Below are 24,551 nucleotides of genomic sequence, written 5' to 3' on the forward strand. Positions count from 1 at the left end.
CCAGTGCGTCTGTCCCGAGTGTTCCCTCGGACAGGGGGTAAAACAACTGGCAGTGGGAGGTTTCCGGTGAGGCAAACAGGTCTACCTGAGCCTCTCCAAACTCTCTCCAGATCAGCTGGACCACCTGGGGGTGGAGTCGCCACTCTCCTGGCAGCTCAGCTCATGATAGCTCGTCGGCCACATGGCTGAGCAAACCAGGGACAAGAATGGCATGAAGCGACCTCAGACGCTTCTGACTCCAGAAGAGGAGATGGCGGGCGAGTTGCGACATGCGACGGGAGCGTAGACCACCTTGATGGTTGATGTACGCAACGGTCGCAGTGTTGTCCGTACGGACCAGTACATGCTTGCCCCGTAGCGGCCCTTTGAGGCGGCTCAGAGCAAGACGTACTGCTAGCAACTCGAGGCAATTGATGTGCCAATGCAGATGGGGTCCCGTCCAAACCCCTGACACTGCATGCCCGTTGTACGTGGCACCCCAGCCGGTGGCAGGAGCATCTGTGAATACCACAGCATGCCAGGACACTTGTTCTAGGGGCACTCCTGCCCGGAGAAACAAAGGGTCCGACCACGGGCTGAAGGCTTGGCGGCACTCCTGAGTGATTAGCACCCGGAACGTGCCGCGTTGCTACGCCCATCTCGGGACTCGGCCGTGAAGCCAGTGTTGAAGCAGTCTCATATGAAGCAGACCAAGCGGGGTTACTGCCGCCGCGGCCGCCATATGCCCCAGGAGCCTCTGAAAGAATTTCAGTGGGACCGCTGTCCTGCCATTGAATGTATTCAGGCAGTTCAACACCGACTGAGCACGTTCCTCTGTGAGGCGTGCTATCTGTTCGACCGAATCCAGCTCCATACCGAGAAAAGAGATCCTCTGCACAGGGGAGAGTTTGCTCTTTTCCCAGTTGACCTGAAGACCCAACTGGCTGAGGTGTCTGAGCACCAAATCCTTGTGTTCGCACAACTAACCCCGGGACTGTGCTAGAATGAGCCAGTCGTCGAGGTAGTTGAGAATGCGAACACCCTGTTCTCTCATGGGAACAAGGGCTCCCCCTACGACTTTCGTAAAGACGCGGGGAGACAGGGCCAGCCCGAAGGGTAGGACTCTGTACTGATATGCTCGACCTTCGAACGCAAAGCGCAGGAATGGCCTGTGTCGCGGAAGAAACGAGACATGGAAGTACGCGTCCTTCAGGTCGATCGCTGCAAACCAATCTCGGGGACGGATGCACTCAAAAATGCGCTTCTGCGTCAGCATTTTGAACGGTAGCTTGTACAGGCTCCGATTCAAAACTCGCAGGTCCAAGATCGGTCGTAACCCACCGCTCTTTTTGGGTACAATGAAGTAGGGACTGTAGAACCCTAACCTCATATCGGCTGGAGGGGCCGGCTCTATCGCGTCCTCCGCCAGTAGGACTGCGATCTCCGCACGCAAGACAGGGGCAACGACATCTTTCACTGTAGTGAAGAGGACGTCCCTGAACTTGGGGGGATGCCGGGCGAACTGAATCGCATAGCCGAGCCTGATAGTCCGAATGAGCCAGCGAGACGGACTGGGGAGCGCTAACCAGGCTCGCAGAGACCGTACAAGCGGGACCAAAGGGACCACCTGCGTACCCGCAGTGGGGCAGCGAGGTGGAACACAGGGACGCGGCTCGGGGGGCTCTCTTTGTGAGGCGGGCCGAAGCAGCATCACAGTGTGCTAGGCAACACTTACCTGGTTCCACGGATGGACAGAAGGAGCAGTCGAGGCTTTGGCTGCCCGCTGCTCACTGCTGTCTGCTGGCGACAGAATAGGGGGATGAGAGTGGTGAGGTTTTTCTCCTCCCACTGCTCTCCAAACCCTCTTCAGACCTGGAAATGGAGGAACTGCTCTTTTAATTTTGGGTACCACTGCCTCTTGGGTCAGTGGCGGAACAGAAACAAACCCAATAAAAGGATTTACCACCCGGCCCTCCTCCAGGGGTGGAAGAGCAGCCCCACCCATCTCTGGGTCGCCCGTCTCAGGGGTGATTCTCACCAACCACTTAAACAGCTGCAGAGACGGGAGGCGTCATCTCCCCGCAATGGACACAGCAGAGCCTGCTGGGCCAGAGTTTCTTGCAGGGGACGACACCCTTGGCGACGAGCAGACCGAGGGGCGGCCCAAGAGGAACTCAATGGTTTGTCATGGGAAGCTCCCCGATCCGCTACTAACTGAGGAGAACCGCTGGGCTCAGTCCTCGACAGTGTCACCGAAAAGGCCACCTCGTAAGATGGGAGCATTGAGAAAGCATTTAGCTTGACAACCTCTCGCACCTCACAAGGTAAGTCAGGGGGCACTTCTGGACCACTGAGGTGGACATCGTCTGGCTGAGGGCCTGCGCCGTGACTTTGATCACGGTTAGTCAACAAGCGCAGCTCAACCCCAGCACAGAACTACCCTCATGCAAAAAGAGTGCCTTGGCCTCACATGCAGGGTGGGTGTGGTCTGTGTACAGCCACCCCAACCAAGAGAGTAGTGAGAGAGGAAAAACTTATGCAGATTTTGGCACTTTTGGCATTCCATATTTATGGCACCAACATACCCCCATACTGCCAAGTTTTCCATGCACATCTGGAAGACCCAGGAAAGCATGGCTGTAAACTCCGAATCTGAGTCAGCATAAGCACACACCATTACAGTGGGCAGCGTCACCCTCATTTCCAGAGCATAACAGCACTCTCTCCGATGCTGCAATCGACGTCTGTCCCTCAGCTGGAGCTCTGAATGAAATGCTAGGTTCCCCTATGAGAAGGACCAGCAATCCAATCCAGAAACTGCACAGCTTGCAATGCGCTAGAGAGGGAGGGGCCCTAGGGGGTTGGTTCCCCGAAGGAACCCCTCAACCTCATGTCACCCAAGCCATATCAGCAAAGTAGACCTCTTCTGGTGCACCAGAGAGGGCGCTACAATGGAGATTATGCAAGAGAACCGCGCATCTAGAGCGCCGAGCGAGCGCTGGGTTGCCGTGACAACCCGCGCTGCAGCCCGGCAGCTCGACGGCACACGACACGCAGAGGAGCGAGAGGTTTGCTCTCGCTGATCTCCACGGTCTTCCCAGAGTGTCGGGCAGACCCGCGGCTGTGCTTTTACACACAAGCGGCAGCTGGCCAACAACAGAGGGGACTCAAGCTTCCCGGAGAAAGAAGAGTCACGACCGGCGTGTCGACGTGATCATGTTCTCATATGAAAACATGAAACACCCACGAACATCATTTCAACACACGCCCAGACATGTGAAACAGTGATCGTGGCCGTCAGTGAGGACAGGAACGACCGCATCCAGAAACACAAGTAGGATGTCATCTTTAAAAAGACGCGAATCTACTTGTGTAAGCTCTTTCAGGGACTTTACTCTTTTAAAAGTGCTGAAGCACGCAGGGGAACGGCCGCCGCAACACAGACAGGGATTGTGTGCAGCCTGTCGTGTGCTCTCTCTCTCTCTTTGAAGGCGCTCACTCTTACCAGCCGTAAAAACGGCTTTTCAGCGCTCAAAAGCGCACCGTACCGGCCGTGAGAACAGCCTTCCGATGCTGTCAAAACAGCTATTTGCTCAAAAAAGGCAAACGAAACAAAAACAGAAAAAGAGAGGACTTCAACCCCGCTGCTGTGCTGTTCGCCTGCGCTCGGAAAAAAAGAGAAGTTCAACCAAAAAGCTTGACTCGTCTTCTAGCAGACACTCGCTTGCAGAGAACAGGAACAAACACCGTTCGGCTCCGAAGCGAAAAGCTGAAGATGCAACGCACCTGCTGCTCATTATATACCCGCGCTGCGAGGCGAGCAGCTGATGCATATGATTGCATGGCAATGTGCATTGGCTCGTTTTAGTTACACACGAAGTAGATTGGCCTCTCTAGCGAGATTCCTATTCGCCGGTCTGTCCGATGTACGTCGAACGTGACCGACTGAATGGTAACGTAGGGTTTACCAGGACCACACACACACACACGTGTTAGGTTTTGGTATCTTTGTGGGGACTCTCCATAGAAGTAATTGGTTTTTATACTGCACAAACTGTATATTCTATCCCCCTAAATCTACCCATCAAAGAAAACTTTCTGCATCACTTTGTATGTTTATTAATCAATTTCCCTTGCTGGCTGGTCCCCACAATGTAGGTTAAACAAGTACACACACACATGCACACAGACATGCACCTACTGTAGAAGTGTTTACTCTCTCCTGTGTTATTGCACAGGGGATTTCTGGCTAATTGACAGTGTACATCTGTTTGGCCATCGGCATGGACAGAGCGCGCTTTGAACTCGAGAACTCGGGTTGTGTGTGTCAGTCCTTGCTGTTGCTTCAATAGAAACAGAATTAGTGGAGTGTGTGTTGGTGTGTGTCCCAGCAAACCAGATAGCAAGGAAGAGCAAGACATGAAGATTGTGTTCAGAATGTAAAACTAGCATAATGCTTACTGTGCAACATATTCACGATGCTGCCTACTATGTAAATATATTTAATATAGAGATTTTTAAATGTTCTTTGAAAGAAGTTTATGATCACCAAGGCTGCTTTTGTTTGATTAAAAAACAAACAAACAAAAACCCTGCAATGTGAAATATTATTACAATTTAAAACTGTTTTCTATTTTAATATGCTTTCAATTCGTTCCTGTGATGGCAAAGCTGAATTTTCAGCAGTCAATGATCCTTCAGAAATCATTTTGATTTGGTGATCAAGAAATATTTTTTTTCTTATTATCAATGTTGAAAACAGTTGTGCTGCTAAATATCTTTGTGGAAACAGTAATACATTTTTTTTCAGGATTCTTTGATGAATAGAAAGAATGGCTTTTATTTGAAACTTTAACAATAGCCACTTTTCCACCGTTGGGCCGAACAGTTCTAAGAGCGGTAAGGAATGGTTCTGGTTATATTTTCACTTTAGCTTGGTTTGGCCTGGGATGATTACAAACTGATCGAATTCTCAGCTTGGTTGGGTAACAGTTTTTACGTTACCAAGGCAACGACTGACGCATTTGTATTATAGCCCCACAGTGGAAAATGAAACCACATACGTGCCATAGAATGGAATGGTTAAGCAACAAGAATGGTTTGAACCGACAATGGAAAAGTGGCTAATGTAAAGTCTGTAGTGTCACTTTAATGTTGATCATTCTTAAAGGTGCCCTAGATTCAAAAATTGAATTTACCTCGGCATAGTTAAATAACAAGAGTTCAGTACATGGAAATGACATACAGTGAGTCTCAAACTCCATTGTTTCCTCCTTCTTATATAAATCTCATTTGTTTAAACGACCTCCGAAAAACAGGCGAATCTCAACATAACACCGACTGTTACGTAACAGTCAGGGTGTACGCCCCAATATTTGCATAATGCCAGCCCATGTTTAAGGGATTACACAAGCCAGTAACGTCTGGATCTGTGCACAGATGAAGCATCAGACTAGGTAAGCAAGCAAGAACAATCAAGAAAAATGGCAGATGGAGCAATAATAACTGACATGATCCATGATAACATGATATTTTTAGTGATATTTGTAAATTGTCTTTCTAAATGTTTCATTAGCATGTTGCTAATGTACTGTTAAATGTGGTTAAAGTCACCATCGTTTATTACTGTATTCACTGAGACAAGAGCCGTCGCTATTTTCATTTTTAAATGTGCAGTCTGTATAATGCATAAACACAACTTCATTCTTTATAAATCTCTCCAACAATGTAGCATTAGCCGTTAGCCACAGAGCATATAGCCTCAAATTCACTCAGAATAAAACGTTAACATCCAAATAAATACTTTACTCACATAATTCGAAGCATGCATACAGCATGCATGACGAACATCTTGTAAAGATCCATTTGAGGGTTATATTAGCTGTGTGAACTTTGTAAATGCACTGTAATATAGTCGAGAGCTCGTTTGGCAGGGAGCGTGAGCATTTAAAGGGGCGGCGTCGAGTGTAAATCAGTGCATAGTTAATGATGCCCCAAAATAGGCAGTTAAAAAAGTTAATTAAAAAAAAATCTGTGGGGTATTTTGAGCTGAAACTTCACAGACACATTCATGAGACACCTTAGATTTATATTACATCTTGTGAAAAAGCAATCTTGGGCACCTTTAAAATAAAAGTGAATAAATAATATGAGATAAAAATATGAATTTAAAAAAGTATTAATTTAATTTTATTAATTAAAAAAATATTGCTGAACAACAAAATCTTGGTCTTAACAGTTGGCAATATCACTCCTGGTTCATTCGTTTTACAGCACAGCCCATTCTGCCAAATATAGTAGGTCATCCAGGTACTCCATGCATAAAGACAATTCTCATACTGTACAAAGAATAAAAAATACATAAGCCTACTACTTTCTTTTAAAAATAGAATGTGACATGCTATTCTAAACACACCCTGACAGAGAAAGAGATGGCAAGAGCAAAAGGAATATAAATGGAATATTACCACAAGATCCCAAAGTCCAGCCATTTCCCCCAAACCCATGAACTAAATTGGAGTGCAGGCAGGAATGCACTGACAGAAAACAAGATAAAAAATGTGAACTGAATAACAACCACATGCAGATACACTGGAGGTAAACAGAAACTTCTATTAGGAGAATCCCAATAAATGATTGCATTGAGCAAAAGACTGAAGCAAGTGATTTCAGACACATTTGAGCCGATCGGTTAATTTGGCCTTAGGAGACAGAGTGCAGCACGGCAGAAGCCAACACTGGCAGGTGACACTGACTGCTGGTATCAGTTTATGAGGCAGATCAGCTGATAACCAGAACAATCCCTATCACACTGTTCCTCTGACAGAAAGCGGCAGAAGTTGTTCTTATGTTAGTCACAGAGATTCTGGTGACAGAACGTCAGCTCATCATGTTGACAGAGAAATATCCTTTCAAAGCCTCTAAAATAATTTTGTAATAAGTAATTATATTAATGGGAACAGAGGATAGAAGGAAGTGGGCCTGTGATGAAATTGCTATTTAGTCTACACGCAAAATTTAGGGTACACTGCGGATAATTTCTATGTTTTAAGTTAATTGTTAGGTTTGAACCAACAGGAACAAAAATGACACAGCCGTGACTATATACTTTTAGAATTTAAATGACAGCAAATCCAAAAGAAAAGAAAAAGTCACACTGGCCTTCAAGGACATACTTCAGTATGTGGAACAGGGAAGGAGGAGAGAGGAACAGAGAAAGAAATAAGAAAGAAATAAAGAAAGAAAAGAAAAGAAAAGAAAGAGTGGGTGACACATTTGGAATCATAATGAGATTTTTGGAGGTCTTACTTTGATAAGGTCTCCCAGCAGCTTGTTGGCTTCAGCGTAGGCTTTCTTCACCTCTTTGAACTTGTTACCGAGGCCCATGCTGTGGGCCTGGAAGTGAAGGTTGGTGTACTGGCCCCCTGGGATCTCATTTTCATAAACATCTGCATTACCAGACTTCATTGTGGCAGTGCAGTCGAAGGGAGCGTACAGACCACGAGCCACTTCCCAGTACTCGCTGTAGTCAAACACTCTGTCCAGAGAAACACCTGCGTGACAGGAGAAGTGTTACAAATGCTGCAATGTCACTGTAATAATAAGCCATATGACTTCACGTTGCTTATTGCGTTCATAAAACAATATCATATAGTGATATAAGACACCAATTTTCAATTTAAAAAAATTACATACCCCTTTAGTTCAATTTAATTTTTTGAATCAGAAAACTGTGGTGAACAAAATGTGCCAAAAAAAGCTCTCCAAATCTCACTATACACTCAAACTACTTATACATATATATATTTAAATATATATTTTGGTAACACTTTGGTATGGGGAACACATTCACTATTAACTTTTGCCTCAAAAAACTCTTAATTTACTGTTTATTAATAGTTAGTAAGGTAGTTGTTGTAGCATTTAAGTTTAGGTATGGGGTAGGATTTAGAGATGTAGAAAAAAGTAATGCAGAATAAGGCAATAATATGTGCTTTATAAGTACTAATAAACAACCAATTTGCAAGCTAATAAGCAATTAGTTAAAAGTGAGAATTGTTCCCCATACTAAAGTGCTACTTTTTGTCTGAATATCTTTTCTTCTTCTTTTTCAAATCAAAGGTTATGTCATCATTGAACTTGATCACTGCTGAGCTCTATTACATGGTTCTCTGGAATGCTAGATTTTTTAATAAACATTTTTTTATGAAATATTAAACCATTTTTTGCCAGTAAATGTTACAGCTCTCTGAAAAAAAAAAAAAAAAAAAAAAAGCTGTGCTAATGTTGCTGGTTTTCGCATCACATAGCAAAACAAAATCAATATTTCATGTCTGTTTATTTATTTGATAAGTAGCCACGTAATTAGCAGGAAAATATACTGTACAGTCAGCCAGACGGGGTGATCATCGCCCCTACGCAGAGCAGGGGTCTGTATTGACTGTACATTATCCTTTATTTAGCCTAAGTGTAGGCTGTTTACAAGCAATGTAATGCTCAAAAATCATGCAAATGAAGTACGGGTCACAGGTTTGGCTATATCAATTATTTAACCATAACTATTCCATGTTCATAATATGAATTTCATATTCACACAAACTGTGACATAAGATTGCCTTTTCAAATCTGTTTAACAAGACAGTGACTGCTCAGAGTAATTAGTGAATATAGTCACTTAGTCATCTGTAAAGTTGTCTTCAAAACCTCTTTAAAACCTAGGAAAGACAGAAATATATTAAAGATGGAAATGACTAGGCTGAAAGTATTAATTTAGTGAAATTAATCACCCTGTCCTTTCAGATGCATTTAAGTGATGGTGTTAGTAGCTCTGTCTCTCCTTTTGCTAAGAACATTTGACTGACAGCTACTGCTGTCCTAAACTGACACATCTCAAAACACACCATCAATCCATCAATAAAGACCCTGCATAAAGTCAGACTGTAATAATCAATGTGGATTTAATTAAGCCTGATTCCACAAGAGTCATCTTTCCTGTCTTCAGGCCACACACACACACACACACACACACACACACACACACACACACACACACACACACACACACACACACACACACACACACACACACACACACACCATAAGTGAGTAGCTCTTTGCTATTTTAATGTCCCTGCTGGGTTTGCATCACTCCAATAGTCAAATAGTAACCAGTCCATTAAGTGATGTCAATGTACATCATGTGCTGTACTCAATGAACTCTATCATTCTCTAATGTGTCACTACAGTAGATAAACGGCCCTAAATGCCCCTAAAATGACTGTGTATTTATGAACAAGAATGTACTGTATGTATGTGCTTGCATATATAGGTATAAATGACAATATGAACCAGTTTTCTGATTGGTTGATTTTTTTTTTTTTTTTCTGCTGTATTCAGAGCTTTGGGCTGTCACAGAGACGAGTGTGATTTTCCCAAACCACATATTTCAGTGATATCTGTCAGGTATTAGAAATATTTTATGCATGATATTCTAAGAAAAATGCTACAGCAGATTTAAGACAAGGCTCTAAACAAATTGTGGCATTCACTTTCATAGCACTGCTGGAAAAACCCCCCAGCTTAAACCAGCCTAAGATGGCTGCCTAGACGAGCATGGTTAATCTGGTCTGTTTTGATGGTTTTAGAGGGGTTTTGGGTACTTTTCAGCTGGGAGACCATCTGTCCGACCAGCTAATATAACACCAGCTTGGATAAGGATGTGAGTATGGAAGACTGTTTCCATCTCAGAATAATCAAAAGTTAATTGTGAGATAAAGCTCAAAGTAATGTCATATTGTAAAACATTGCATTGTGTGATGAAAAATTACACTGTGAGATAATAAGTCAATCGGGGATCAGGATATGCAAAGTCTGAAACAGTATTTCCTGTGCAGTTAGACCAGCTTAAACTAGCTAAAAGCAGCAACTTAAGATTTCCAGCAAGGACAACACACAGTAGCACAATAATGATTATATGATACATAATTACATAATTACTATACATAATTATTATATATTATGTTCTCAGACAAAAGCAAGGGCTAAAACTGAAATGTTATAAACTAAACAACACTAACGCTAAATGTCGCATTTTGTGTTGAGCTCTAAGGTCAGAACAGTTTGTTCATGATGGAATTTAGAGTAACATCAATACAGACTGGCACAAAATTTTCAATAAGGCAGAAAGAAAGTATGTGTGTGCACTGTAAACCCTAACGCTCAAAATAATTAATTGGTTTGAGTAGAACAAACTTAAATAAAACAAATTAGTTCAGTTAAATTGACTTTTATGAGTATTTTGCACTTTCTTTTTCTTTCAAGTTCACAAAACTGATATATTTTAAGTAAACAGCTATTTCAATGTTTTGTGTTTTATGAACTTATTTCTTTTAATTTAGACAAGCTTATGTTTAACTGAAACTGGGCTGGGAGCAAGTATGTTTGAGTGCAAGTATGTTAAATGCTTTATATTGTTGCACTCATTCAGCAAGTGTTACATGCCATTGTTAACATGTTAGCAAATTAGCAAGTAAACATTTTCTGAATTAGCTTGTAACAGCTATGTTTACACTAATAAAAATGTTCACATTGAGGTTAAATTAAAATTTTAAGTTAAATGTATAAAATTAGTGCATTCAAACATTTTAAGTTAAGAAGTACAAAATAAAAATCTGCCAGTTCTGCTTACTTAAACTTTGAATTTCTTAACTTAAAAATTATGAGTTTTGCCAACTTATTTGAGTTTACAGAGTGTGTATGTGTGTGTGTGTGTGCATATGCATGTGCTTGTTTATATGATTATGAGGACACAAATTTGTATAATGACATGGGTATTACACTGATATTACAATGTAAATGTGGTTTATGAGTCCTCTTAATTAAAATGGCTTAAAACATAATAAACAATGTTTAATTAAAATTTTAAAAATGCAGAATGTTTTTCTTTTTTTTTTTTTTTGATGGGTAGGTTTAGGGGTAGGGGATAGAATAAATAGTTTTTACAGTGTAGAAAACATTATGCCTATGGAATGTCCTCATAATGATAGGTGCACCTATCATTATACCTAACATAATGTGTGTGTGTAAGAGAGTGAGAGAGAAAGAGAGAGAAGACTGAAGACAAAGCAGTGAGCCTTTTAAAAGTGAACATAAAGTGCTTGCACAGGGATAAAAGGTTTGATTGTGATTGTGAGGCTGAACTTGTCTTTCCACTTAATCGAGAGATGGAGAGAAAAAGTGTCAGATGGAGTATGAGAGAAAAGTGTTAGTGGAAGCAGTGGGCTTGAAGACTGCATAGAAAAACATGGAGATGGAAGAAAAAGAACTTACAGATGCAGAAGGAAAACAAACATATAAGAACAGATGAGTGTAGGTGGAAGAGAATGGGTGAAAACAGGATATAAAGGGAAAGATTAGAAGATGTGAATGAAAAAGCCTGTAGGGAAGGAAAAAATGGGAGAGAATATGTGAAAGTGGTAATGCGTGCTAGAACGAAAAAGAGAAAAGACGGGGAAGACGAAGGAGAGAGAGTGAGAGAAACAACAAATATGGAGCTCAGCCAGAGAACAAAAATCAATGGCAGGGCAGCTTAGTCAGGGTGATACAGACAGAAATATACAATCTAAAAAAGAGAAAGAAAGCAAGAAAAAGAAAACAAGGAACAGAGAGAATGAAAACAAGATCTGAGAAGCGTGGTACAATAAATGTGTGTGTGGCATTAATAACAAATGGCTTTAACGGCTCATGCAGAGACAGTGAGCTAAAGCTTTACCTGCGCTAGCCTGCTACACTGGCAACTAAATTAACCAGCGCAATACACTAGAGAGAAAACCAATGACAATAAGAGAGAGTGATGAGAGGGAAAAAGGGATCTTCATGAAACTAGAGGTCTACCGTGACCAATTACCTCAACAGATGCGCTCATGAATAAAAAACTGTACTTAAAACACATACTCACATGCTTCATGTGCTAGAAAACAACAAAAGATATATAGTGTGTATATCTCCAAACTCAGCTGTAACCTCACACAATTTCTAGCATTTTTTGCCATCTATTTTTTTTGGTCGTAACAACTGACTAGACAACTAGTTTTTTTGAAAAAGCTCATTTGGTTCTCAAGAAAAACAAAACTTGTTATAAAGGTTGAAAACAGTTTTTTGCACAGCGTTTTATGTCGCAGAGTAAAGGGGCGGTTACAATAGCGTGCAAAATGTCTTGAGGTTACGATGTGATGTATCGTTCTTCACGTCTTCATGTGATACAAACTCACAGGTAAGAGTTTACCAAACTTGAACTCTGGAATGCAGCGAAATGCAAAGCTTGGAGGTCAACAGAACAAAAAGTGTAGTTTGACCACCCCTTAACTAGGGTAACCTGGGTATTCTGCTTTTCTATAAGTGCCGCCTACTGTCAGAGAGTGAAACTGCATTGTCGTTTTTTTTTATGCATTGATCTAAACAGACAAATCACATTAGAAAATTGGAAATATTTGTGCAGAACACATTTTTGTGTAAACAGAAATCCACATTAAGAACACTTTAGCAACTGCATAGTAACGATCTGGCAACCTCCCAGAACACACTAGGATTGTGGTGGTGGGAACTTCCATATAAGCAAGCACCACACACATTTTCCAAATAAAATGTAAAAGTTTGATTTTTCTCTTAAAACATAATAAACAATGTTTTATTAAAGGTGCCGTAGAACGTCTTTTCAAAAGATGTAATATAAGTCTAAGGTGTCCCCTGAATGTGTCTGTGAAGTTTCAGCTCAAAATACCCCACAGATTTTTTTTTTATTCATTTTTTTAACTGCCTATTTTGGGGCATCATTAACTATGCACCGATTCAGGCTGCGCGGCCCCTTTAAATCTCTTGCTCCCTGCCCTTCCGAGCTCTCGACTATAAGTGCAGTTATATAGTGCATAAACAAAGTTCACACAGCTAATATAACCCTCAAATGGATCTTTACAAGATGTTCGTCATTCATGCTGCATGCATGCATCGATTCCTGAATCATCATCATGTCAGTCATGGATCATGTCAGTTATTATTGCTCCATCTGCCATTTTTCGCTATTGACCTTGCTTGCTTACCTAGTCTGATGATTCAGCTGTGCACAGATCCAGACGTTAATACTGGCTGCCCTTGTCTAATGCCTTGAACATGGGCTGGCATATGCAAATATTGGGGTCATACATATTAATGATCCCGACTGTTACGTAACAGTCGGTGTTATGTTGAGATTCGCCTGTTTTCCGGAGGTCTTTTAAACAAATGAGATTTGCATAAGAAGGAGGAAGCAATGGAGTTTGAAACTCAACGTATGTCTTTTCCATGTACTGAACTCTTGTTATTCAACTATGCCAAGGTAAATTCAATTTTTGATTCTAGGGCACCTTTAAAAACGTCAAAATGAGAGTTCTCTCTTATTATGCTCTTAATTTATTTCCCTATTTTTTCTCTGGATTTCATCTTTGAGCCATCAGGTTAAAATGGGTATCTCAGTGTTTACGGATTGACATTGACAGACTGTTGTGCATGATGTGGGTACATGAGAGATCGTCCAACAGCATAAGATTAGACTCTGGAGAATTTGAAACTGAAGCGCAGTGGCCATTAACTAACCACTATTTCCCAAAGGAACCGTATTTGGGGGCAGAGCAGGGGAAGAGGGAGGGAAAGGCTGAGCAGAGAAGGTATGATTTAACTTTGACAGTAATGAAGTGGAGGAACAGGAAATAAATGTGTAAGTGCAGTTAAAAACAAAATGGGGGAAAGGGAAGGTAAGATTCTCTACCTCTCTTTTTTCACCATCATTAGTCTTTGTCCAGTGTGTGTCAACATATTCCCCTCTCTGCTACTGCAGGTCTTTTGTTTAACACACCTCTCAGAACACAGCAATTATCACACTCACACGGACAGTACAGCACACATACACTACAGCACACAAACTGTATAAAGTATTGATATATGACATCCCTGCTGGTTCCCTTGATTAATGAGCTCAGCAACTTGACTAATTAGACATGATTAATCAATTGAGCCTGACTGTAACTTAGGCAGCATTAACTGACCATAGGCAGCCTGATGAATAAAAACTGCACATAAATGTTTTACTTAATGTTTGGTTTGTTCTTACTTCAACTAAGTTGTTTAGCACCATTCAGTTTTTTCAAACTGTTGCTGTGCCATGACATTAGTGCAATTAACCAACAAAACTACAAAGCTGACAATTTGTGTGTGTATGTGTATATATATCAGGCATAACTTTAGGACCACCATCCTAATATTCTGTTGGTCCCCCGTTTGCTGCCAAAACAGTCCTGACCCATAGAGGCATGGACTCCACTAGATCCCTGAAGGTGTGCTGTGGTATCTGGCACCAAGATGTTAGCAGCAGATCCTTTAAGTCCTGTAAGTTGCAAGGTGGGGCGTCCATGGATCAGACTTGTTTGTTCAGCACATCCCACAGATGCTCGATTGGATTGAGATCTGGGGAATTTTGGAGGCCAAGTCATAATCTCAAACTCGTTGTTGTGCTCCTCAAACCATTCCTGAACCATTTTTACTGTGTGGCAAGGGCACATTACCCTGCCGAAAGAGGCCACAGCCACCAGTGAATAACGTTTACATGAAAGGGTGTACATGGTCTGCAACAATGCTTAGGTAGGTGGTACGTGTCAAAGTAACATCCACATGGATGGCAGGACCCAAGGTTTCCCTGCAGAACATTGCCCAAAGCATCACACTGCCTCCACCGGCTTGCCTTCTTCCCATAGTGCATCCTGGTGCCATGTGTTCCCCAGGTCAGCGACGCACACGCACCCGGCCATCCACGTGATGTAAAAGAAAACATGATTCATCAGACCAGGCCACCTTCTTCCATTGCTCCGTGGTCCAGTTCTGATGCTCACATGTCCACTGTTGGCACTTTCGGTGGTGGACAGGGGTCAGCATGGGCACCCTGACTGGTCTACGGTTATTATAGTGTTTATTCACTTCACATGTCAGAGGTCATAATGTTATGCCTGATCAGTGTGTGTGTGTATATATATATATATATATATATATATATATATATATATATATCTCACAGGAATCTATTATATTTTAAAATGAATTAAAATAGAAAACAGTTATTTAAAACAGTAATAATATTTCTCAATATTACTGTTTTCACTGTTTTTTGATCACAATAGACTTCTTTCAAAAACATGAAAAAAAGAAGAAAGAACAAAGAAGCAAAAAAATATTATGAACCCCAAATGTGTGTGCAGTGCTGGTCCTCCCTATTTGCAAAGTACACAATTTGCATAGGGCCCCGTGCTCTCAAAGATGATTTAATGACTAGGGCTGAGCGAGTAATAGAATTTTAGTTTCCTTTTTGATTTTGGCTTCCAGTGAATATGAAAACACAATGCTGCATTCCGTTCCTTTCCTTTAAAGCGGAGGTCTGTCTCCCTTCCTACGTAACGTTCAAATCAGTCTAATCATGTAATGCAACTGTTGTGATATACAGTCTCCTGCTGGAGTCGGACATGCTTGGTACTAAAAATAGATAAAAACGCATTGAGCTGCGATAGAAACACTGTTCCCCAGGCGGCTTTCTGTGCGTTCGATCCGAGGCGGAGAGAAACACGGACAAATGTAGGTTATTTTGGGCTTCAAGTTAAACGCTTAAACTGACATGTACACACAAAAATAGATCAAAATGTTCATCTTGGCAAGTTTCTTTTAAACGCAGTCAGTTATGTTTTAAATTAACATAAACAGTTGGTAAAGAAATTGAATGCTAGTCAGTATATAAGATATGTGCATTTGGTCTTAAAGTGACAGCAGCCAATAAACCTGTTGCTGTCTCTGTTATTTAATGTTAATCAAACAACAAAAGGAAACGATAGAATCATTTACTGCTCTTCACTGAATAACTTTATTAAATAATTCAAAGTTAAAATATGTAATAATTGTGTCCGCTAGAGGTCGCTAGAAGCCTATTCAAAACAAAGGCGTAGCTTGATGACGGCAAGTTTTAGAGCAGAATCTTGGGACATGTGGTCTCCATTTCAACGGACGGTGCAAAAGAATAGGGATTTGAGTTGGGAAGAAATCATGTACATGGATGCAATTATTAACGTTACTGTAGTATGAAGCAGAGCAGGACAGAGTGTTGTATGACACAGTCGCCGGCGCTGATTCCGCTATTTCGGTCATGAGTATGAGGTAACACAGCTCTGTTTATCATATTAGATACATTTGAGTGTGTTGAAAATGATGTTATAACGTTACTCTGTGCGTTCGCTCGGTGGCTGCTGTGAAACACTTTTGCACACTGCAGTAAAATAGATTGATTTTAGAATATCATATTAAATACTGGATGGCTTATATAAATATATCAAAACAGTTGTTCCCTTGTCTATTAAAACATGTAATATTTTAAAACATCTTTGGTGTTTCTACAAAATAAAACCGGAAACCGAAGGTAACACGGGTTTGACGCAACTGACAGGCGACTCCTCACACGTCCTGGAGCCTTGGTTAAAACTGCAATTTTCTCACGATTTACAAATAGTTGGAAACATTTGGGATATTGTAAGTACTCAAGTGAACAAAATACACTGATCTAGTGTTTTTTGATATTTTACTGCAAAAATATGACATATTGCACCTTTAATAAGAATCAATGCAGGCCTGTATTTAATTCATATGGTGAAGACTATGTAGTGTATAGTCTAGTATAGTATTTTCTGTATAGTATACTATTATTAGTAGGCTAAATTGTTTATATGTATCTTTTTTTCTATTGTATTTGTTCTTTTTTGTAATGTTATTCATTTTTATTGTATTACTGACTGTTTGTATTGTTTATACACACACACACACACACACACACACACACACACACACACAGATTTTTATATTGTTAGGTTATATTTTTTGGGAGAAGAAGAGACAGGAAGTGATAGGAGAGGGGAGATGGGAACATGATTGAGAAAGAACCTCGAGCCAGAACTTGTGTTCCCTGAAGCGCTGTGGTGTATGTCAAGAGCGCTGCCTAGTAGCCTAAGGCTCTGACTCAATTTTTAAAAGTTGAACTGTTATTAAAGCACAGGTTGCGCTCTAGTTCAAGTTGGTCAAGTGAATTTGCTGCACAGACAACAGATAAGAGCATGGTGAGCTGTTCATTGCTACATTACTGACAATTAAGCTTTTTTGCCTGTGAAATTTAGTTGACCGCACCTTTATACAATTCTTGTCCACTCACCAGTATCAAGTTTGGTTCCTCTGGTGCAGGCTACAATGGCACCCATGCTCGGTTGAGAGGTCATGCCTGCCATTGAGTCCACTGCTACATCAACTATATCTGCTCCTGATTGTGCACAGGCTAACATCGCCGCGACTCCTGCACCTGCCGTATCATGAGTGTGAACGTGGATAGGGATGTCTGGGAAACGGTCCCGCAATGCACCGATCAGTATACGGCTGGCTTCTGGCTTTAGCAGGCCAGCCATATCCTGAGAAGAAAAGAGAGAAGAGCAGCTTTTAACCACTCAAGCAAACCCCATAGAAAAGAAAATCAGATTTTGATGATCACTGTATCATTACAGCAGATCAACAAAGCAAAAGAAAGAAGAAACAGAAATAACAGAGCTAGAACGATTATTACTGTCAATGTCTTGAGTCATTACGTCTTTGAGTAACTGCCAAAAAATACTATGCTATTTCCTCAGTCCTAACACAAAACCAGTGGATATACCGGCAAATTCTTCACCTCTGCTTTTGTGAGTGCTGAACATATGATTGTCAGGACAATACTGTGCGATGCACATGTGATCTACCTTAATAGCCAGTATGTGTGTTCCAGCCTTAACTAGCTCATCGGCCAGCTTCAGATAGTACTCCAGTGAGTATTTCTGTCTCATGGGGTCAGACACATCTCCAGTGTATGAAATGGCTGCCTCCACCACACCTCCCGCTGTCCCTGCTGCTTCCATCCCCAAAAGCATGTTGGGAATATAATTCAAGGAGTCAAAAACACGGAAGATATCCATTCCATTCTCTTTGGCTACCTCACAGAATCTAGAAAAAGAGAGAGGGAAGATCATTGGAAATGAGGTTTTCAGCTCTGCACTACAGCCAGCTCCTTCAAAACTGACAGTTATGGTTTATAAGAGTAAAGAGCAACATTTGTGTGAATGCACATTCAAGTCAAGCCACTGACATTAGACATTTTGCTGCCTGCCAAAATACTTTACAACTGATACAATCAGTGTGTTGTTTTTATTATGAAATATGAAAGTTTTAAGATGAAAGTCACTTTAAATATATATATCTTTACCAAAGCTTTAAAACTTGGAAGATTATTAGTGTATTTGCCTATAATAACTGTGTCTACAAGCAGATTACTGCAAAATAGCTTAATACTCAAGCTAATATAAAAAATGAATGTGAAGGGCACTACAACTGTGTTTACTGCTGCAACGGTATCAGCTCTAACTCTCAATCCTTCTATTGTGTGTGTATGTGTACGTGTGTTTTCATGTTGTGCCTACAAATGTAATCACCTAAATTGTGTGGGCAAGCCAACAGCCCTCACAGGGAAAAGAGCTTAATAATAAATATACTAAATAATATCTTAATAAACATTTAAATATGCAGAAAGGTTTCTGTGAGGGAAAGATTAGAAGTAGAGGATAGAAAATAACAGCCAATAGAAATGTGTGTGATCTCACTTGAACACAGCATTATCAGGGTAGTTTGTGTATCCCACAGCATTGGCTCCACGTAGTAGCATCTGAAATGGGACGTTGGGAATCAGAGCTCTCAGCTCCTGCAGTCTCTTCCACGGACACTCCCAGAGAAAACGCATCGCTACATCAAATGTTGCTCCTAGAGACAGAAAGAGAGGTTTTAAGGTCAAGTCAAAGACTGAAGTGATATCAAAGGCTGAATTGATCCTCAGTAAGCCAAAACACACATAGAGCTGATGAACATCTAAAAAATCATTGCAATACAAAGACAATAATCTTAGTCACCCTAAACATGAACATTCAATTACTGCTGATTGAAGTAGAGTAATTATTTAATGAATTCGCCACTTCTGTGTGAATGTATGTGTATTAAGATATGACTAAAGACTTTGTGAATGTGTCACATGCCTCCCCAGTTCTCCAGGCTGAAGAGATTATTGAAGTTGTGGCTCACAAAGGGAGCAATCTTCTTGAGGTCATGTGTCCTGACGCGAGTTGCCAGAAGGGACTGGTGGGCGTCTCTGAAAGTGGTGTCCATCAGTAGAAGACCCTGGTGCTGTCGAATTGCCCGTGCAAAACCCTCAGGACCTTCTTTCAACAGGACTTCACGGAAGCCCATGGGCGGCTCACCTAGACAGATAAAAACAGTGATTTGTACACAGCACTCATATAAAGCAAGCTGATCAACCCAAAACACCTTGATAAAAGTAGGGGACTATTTGGGGTGTACAATATTTACAAAAATGATGATCTCAATATTTTCTGGGATTTTGTTGATAAAGATAATGAAATTAAATACTTTGTTTTATTTTATTAAAACAATATGTATAATCATTTTTTTAATAATAAATTATAAATTATGTTTTATTTTATTTAAAAAAATAAAATTATACTTCAAATATTAAACTAAAACTGCCAGTATGTGAAAGTAATTCACTTAATTAGTGAGTCATTGAGCTATTCACTCAACTGATTCATTCAGGCAAGAAGCAAGTGAATGTCTTCATGCACAGATCATAATTACTGACTCAACAAATCATTGACCAGATTCATTCAACTGTTTTGCTCCAGCTTTGTTTAGAACTATTTTAGTAGGGGAAATAGAGCAAAAACAGACAATATTGATAACTAACAATATTAACTTGTTTATTTAACTGCCGAATAAAATCGATATTAGATTTATAATTGTGCTGATATTCGGGAAAACAGCATTCCTGCTCATGTGATATTGCTAAACTATATAATATGATCTAAATATAAGACAAAAACTCTTTTTTGCCCCCATATCTTACATTCTGAAGACATTCTAACTGCATTCTAATAAGTTAAAACATGCAGTGAATGTGTGCATTCTTAAGGTGTCTTTTTGTTTGTTTTTTGCAAAGTGAAACGACAAGATACACACGCACCCCTAGGTACTGTATCTACTATTTATCTACTATTAACTATTGACTCTTTGCTAAACAGTTATAGACTGATGTTGCAGTAGTCCCACTGCTTCTCATTGTGGGCCTGTCACACGTACGGCTTTGAAACAGGTGATCAATTGAATGAGTGCCACTGACACTTCTCACTGATTCTCTGTCATGCAGTTTCTCATTTTGGCAGCCAATCAAAGTAAATCCGAAATAAGAACAGGAACGCCACATGAATGTTTGCTGAGGGGAACAGGAAGAAAAGGATGTGCTGAGCAGCTAAGACCAGACCATGTTTCTCTGCTAAACTTTTTACACCTGTGCATTGTTTTTTTTTCTGCCTGGAGCTCACGGGTTAGTAGCAAAGCTACAAGAACCCACCAACCAACAGACACCTGGAAATTCCTACTATTCATTGATCTCAGATGTGGCAGTTTGAGCGGCCATTAACCAAGCAGGCAGGTGGTGGTGCCACTAACTTTTATGAGGCAAACACCTAAAAACTATATTAAAAAAAAAAAAAACGGGTGGACGGCTAGCTTATTCAAGCAAAAATAAAAGTAAATTATGCTGTCCAATAAGAGAGGGTGTATGAGATAAAAAAAGGACGGGGGAGACCGATGATAGAAATGCAGTAAGAAAGACATTGATGCATAGATTTGCATATTTCAAGGCATAAATACACCCACATGTGAGTTTAAATGTATGTGCCTCTGTGGGAATTTCTCTGTATGGAATGCTGGCGGCCATATGAAAGGAAAGATGAAGGCCAAAGCCTATTTATCGCTCATTGTGTGTCTGAAACGCACATGCAACACACACAATACTGAGGAGCATCTCATGAGGCTTGGGATACACCTACCACAGATGTGACCTACTTACACAGACACATGCATTTTTTATCCCATGAAAGACCTTTTCCATACACACACCTACATACACGACACATATTTGGTCCAATTATGTAGGGGGACGATTTTGTATATGCTTTACAAACTACAACCAGCTCCACTGAGAACTCTCAGCTAAAGCACTGAAAACAGGAAGAAAGTGGGAAAACTTTTTTTGCACATGTATGCACACAATCCATCAGGGGTCCTTTGGGAATCACACACATTTTTTTCCCCAAACACATCATGTTCAACAAACAAGAAAAAAGTTATGCCAATGAGAATTGGAGAAAATTGGCTAAATTAATTGCACACACACATATGCATGGACATATCTATCCCTCAGGAATCTCTCTCTCACACACGCAGAGGGAACATGATATGCGGCTCACACACCTAAACCCCTGTAATGAGATTTCTAATGTGACCGGATCCCTCTTTCATTTGGCAGAGGGAAGGAGAGAAGGGAAGGATTAAAGCTGCATTATCACACTCTAGTCCATCCACAGAGAGAGAAAGAGAGAGAGAAGAGGGTGGGGGGGGAATGCTGCCAATGTTTAGGGCAGCTATAAACAAGAGTATGAATTCCACAAACATCTGTTGTGGTACACTTTTGATGTGGCAAGTGTGTTTGTGATACGCGTGTGCAGATTTGGGGAGTAACTAAACTATCAAAAAGGAACAATGCTACTAAATTAAAGGGGTAGTTCACTCAAAAATTTAATTTGTAATTTAAGCTTTTATTCATGCATAAACATTGATTAACACACAGACAAAGTGTGCATAAAATATGGCAAATGAAAACTCAAACATGCTTGACATACAAGAATATTAATTTATGAACTTTTTAAAGCTTGAAATGAGAAAAAACTCTCAGGTCTCATTAAAGGATTCATGACATGAGAAATCAAATCTTCGGTAACACTTTATAATAATGTTAAGATTTAAAGGATTAGTTCACTTTTAAATAAACTTTTGCTGATAATTTACTCAGCCCCATGTCATCCAAGATATCCATGTCTGTCATTCTTCAGTCAAAAAGAAATTAAAGTTTTTGATGAAAACATTCCAGGATTTTTCTCCATATAATGGACTTCAATGGGCACCAAACGGTTCAAGGTCCAAATTACAGTTTCAATGCAGCTTCAAAGGGCTTTAAACGATACCAGACGATGAATAAGGGTCTTATCTAGCCAAACGATCGGTCATTTAAAAAAAAAAAAAAAGTTTAAGATTTATAAGCACAAATGCTCACCTTGCTCTGTTCTGTGATGTGCGTTCGTGACGTCACGTAATACACAATTATGTTGAAAAGGTCACGTCTGACGTAGGAGGAAGTACCGACTCAGTGTTTACAAGTCAAACGCAGTTTACAAAAAAGGTCTTCCATCCTGTGTTGTCAGTGTCATCAGACTGTCATACCCTTCTCCATCAGAACAAAAACACCTCTAAAGACGCGAAGCTCGGCGCCGCGCTGCGTCTTTGACAACTCACAGGTATCGCACACCGGCCGCGCGCATTATATACGCGCGAGGTCAATTTTGACTCAACTCCTGATAGAAGAGCTGCACAATGGGAGTGTTTTACGTCAACAGGGAAACGTTACATATGCCTATGCTTTAATATTTCGCACTGAGGTTAGTGTACATGGAAAAATGGCACAACAAAGCAAAAGGAAAGAAAATGCTACGTTTATTATTCATTTTTAGACTTTATTCAAGCTGTTAAACTAAAAGTGTTAAACTAATGTATCTTGCAGCACAGAGTGAAGTCATTATGTACATTAACGACGATTTGAGAGAAATATAATATACATTTAATGCAAAACAATATACATGGCGCTCTGTGGCGCGGCAGGTTTTTGAGTCCTTGCTGGGCGCCGCCGGTGTGTGTACACTCATAGAAAACAATACGTTCGAATTTTAAAGACGTGGCGCGCCGCTGAGCTTCGCGTCCGGTGTGCGACCCCCTTAAAACGCTGTTGCTCAGTAATGGTGGAAATCCATTTTGTCCGGTAATGCAGCGAGATGGAAACAGGGACTCACCGACTGATTCTATTGGCGGGATTGAAATAGTCCAGTTGTGGCAGCATCTAGATTCTTCCTCTGTTGGCAATAGTTGGAATTTGCCACATGTGCACCACCACGTCTCGTAGGGCTGGGCGATGTATCGAATGCTTTTGTCACGCGCATTTCTTCAGTAAAGCCGGTTCCCTGATTACCGCTAAATCGCCATCACCTGCTTTCAAATGGAGCGGCATTTAATAGACAGAGCCGTAGATCACTGACAAGCCATGCAATCTCGCGTTCAATATCGATATGTATCGCCGTCGATATTGAACGCGATATTGCGTGGCTTATCAGTGATCTACGGCTCTGTCTATTAAATGCCGCTCTCTCAAAAACTCATCTTCTCCTCGAAGTTCAAAATCGTCCGACATTGTTGTTTTACCTTTTTTTGTAAACGGCGTTTGACTTGTAAACACTAAGTCAGTACTTCCGCCTACGTCAAGCGTGACCTTTTCAGCGTAATTGCGTATTACGTGACGTCACGAACGCGCATCGCAGAACAGAGCAAGGTGAGCATTTGTGCTTATAAAACTTAAACTTTTTAATTATTTTTTTTTTTAAATGACTGATCGTTTTGCTAGATAAGACCCTTATTCATCGTCTGGTATTGTTTAAAGCACTTTGAAGCTGCACTGAAACTGTAATTTGGACCTTGAACCGTTTGGTGCCCATTGAAGTCCATTATATGGAGAAAAATCCTGGAATGTTTTCATCAAAAACCTTAATTTCTTTTCGACTGAAGAAAGAAAGACATGGACATCTTGGATGACATTGGGGTGAGTAAATTATCAGCAAAAGTTTATTTAAAAGTGAACTAATCCTTTAAGTCAATTATATGTTATTAGCTAATGATGAACTAATCATTTACAAAACATGACTATATGTTCATAAATGATTAATAAGTGATATGCTAACATTTTATGAATGTTTTGTTAATTCAGTTACAAGTCATTTGTAAGTTATTAGTTAATGATGAACTAATAAATTACAATACATGACTATGCGATCAAAAATTATTAATAAGTGGTATTGCTAAAGACTTACAAATGTGTTGTAAATTATCTTTAAAAATTAGTAAAGTAGATGGTTAATAAGTGATTAGTTATGTTATTACTCACTTTAAATCATGGAAAGACCACCAGTGGTGAAAATCAAGTTTTTAATGTTGTTTATATGTCTATGTGATGTTTTTAATATGCTTTAAGACAAACCATGTGCAAATTAATATGTTAACACCATTGCTGAGTATTTTCTCCTTAAAAATTGAGACAGTCTCAAACCCGTGGTTTGAAATCTCTGGTGTCTGTGACGTCACAAACTACCTTGAAACCAATTGTGACCCGTTCTGGCGAAATGAGTCGGAAGTCGCAACGTTCTATTTTAAGATATGGGCCGATAATGTGGAAAAACAATGAAAAAATAGATTTTTTTTTTTTTAAGCTAATTTCA

The 24,551-nt window shown here is 40.4% G+C and overlaps 1 protein-coding gene across 3 annotated transcripts in view; it reads right to left on the minus strand.

Annotated features, from left to right (window-relative positions):
* pcxb (pyruvate carboxylase b) overlaps window positions 1-24,551 on the minus strand; it is a 256,057-nt gene that overhangs the window by 34,070 nt on the left and 197,436 nt on the right. For all 3 annotated transcript variants that reach the window (XM_048185986.1, XM_048185985.1, XM_048185987.1), the window contains 5 exons: window positions 19,137-19,358; window positions 18,711-18,867; window positions 17,817-18,057; window positions 17,243-17,492; window positions 7,288-7,532 (listed from right to left, as the gene is read on the minus strand). In XM_048185986.1, coding sequence (XP_048041943.1) covers window positions 7,288-7,532; window positions 17,243-17,492; window positions 17,817-18,057; window positions 18,711-18,867; window positions 19,137-19,358 — 1,115 coding nt within the window. The remainder of the gene's footprint in view (window positions 1-7,287; window positions 7,533-17,242; window positions 17,493-17,816; window positions 18,058-18,710; window positions 18,868-19,136; window positions 19,359-24,551) is intronic.

Source organism: Megalobrama amblycephala, linkage group LG3, assembly GCF_018812025.1.
Source record: "Megalobrama amblycephala isolate DHTTF-2021 linkage group LG3, ASM1881202v1, whole genome shotgun sequence".
Lineage (NCBI taxonomy): Eukaryota > Metazoa > Chordata > Actinopteri > Cypriniformes > Xenocyprididae > Megalobrama > Megalobrama amblycephala.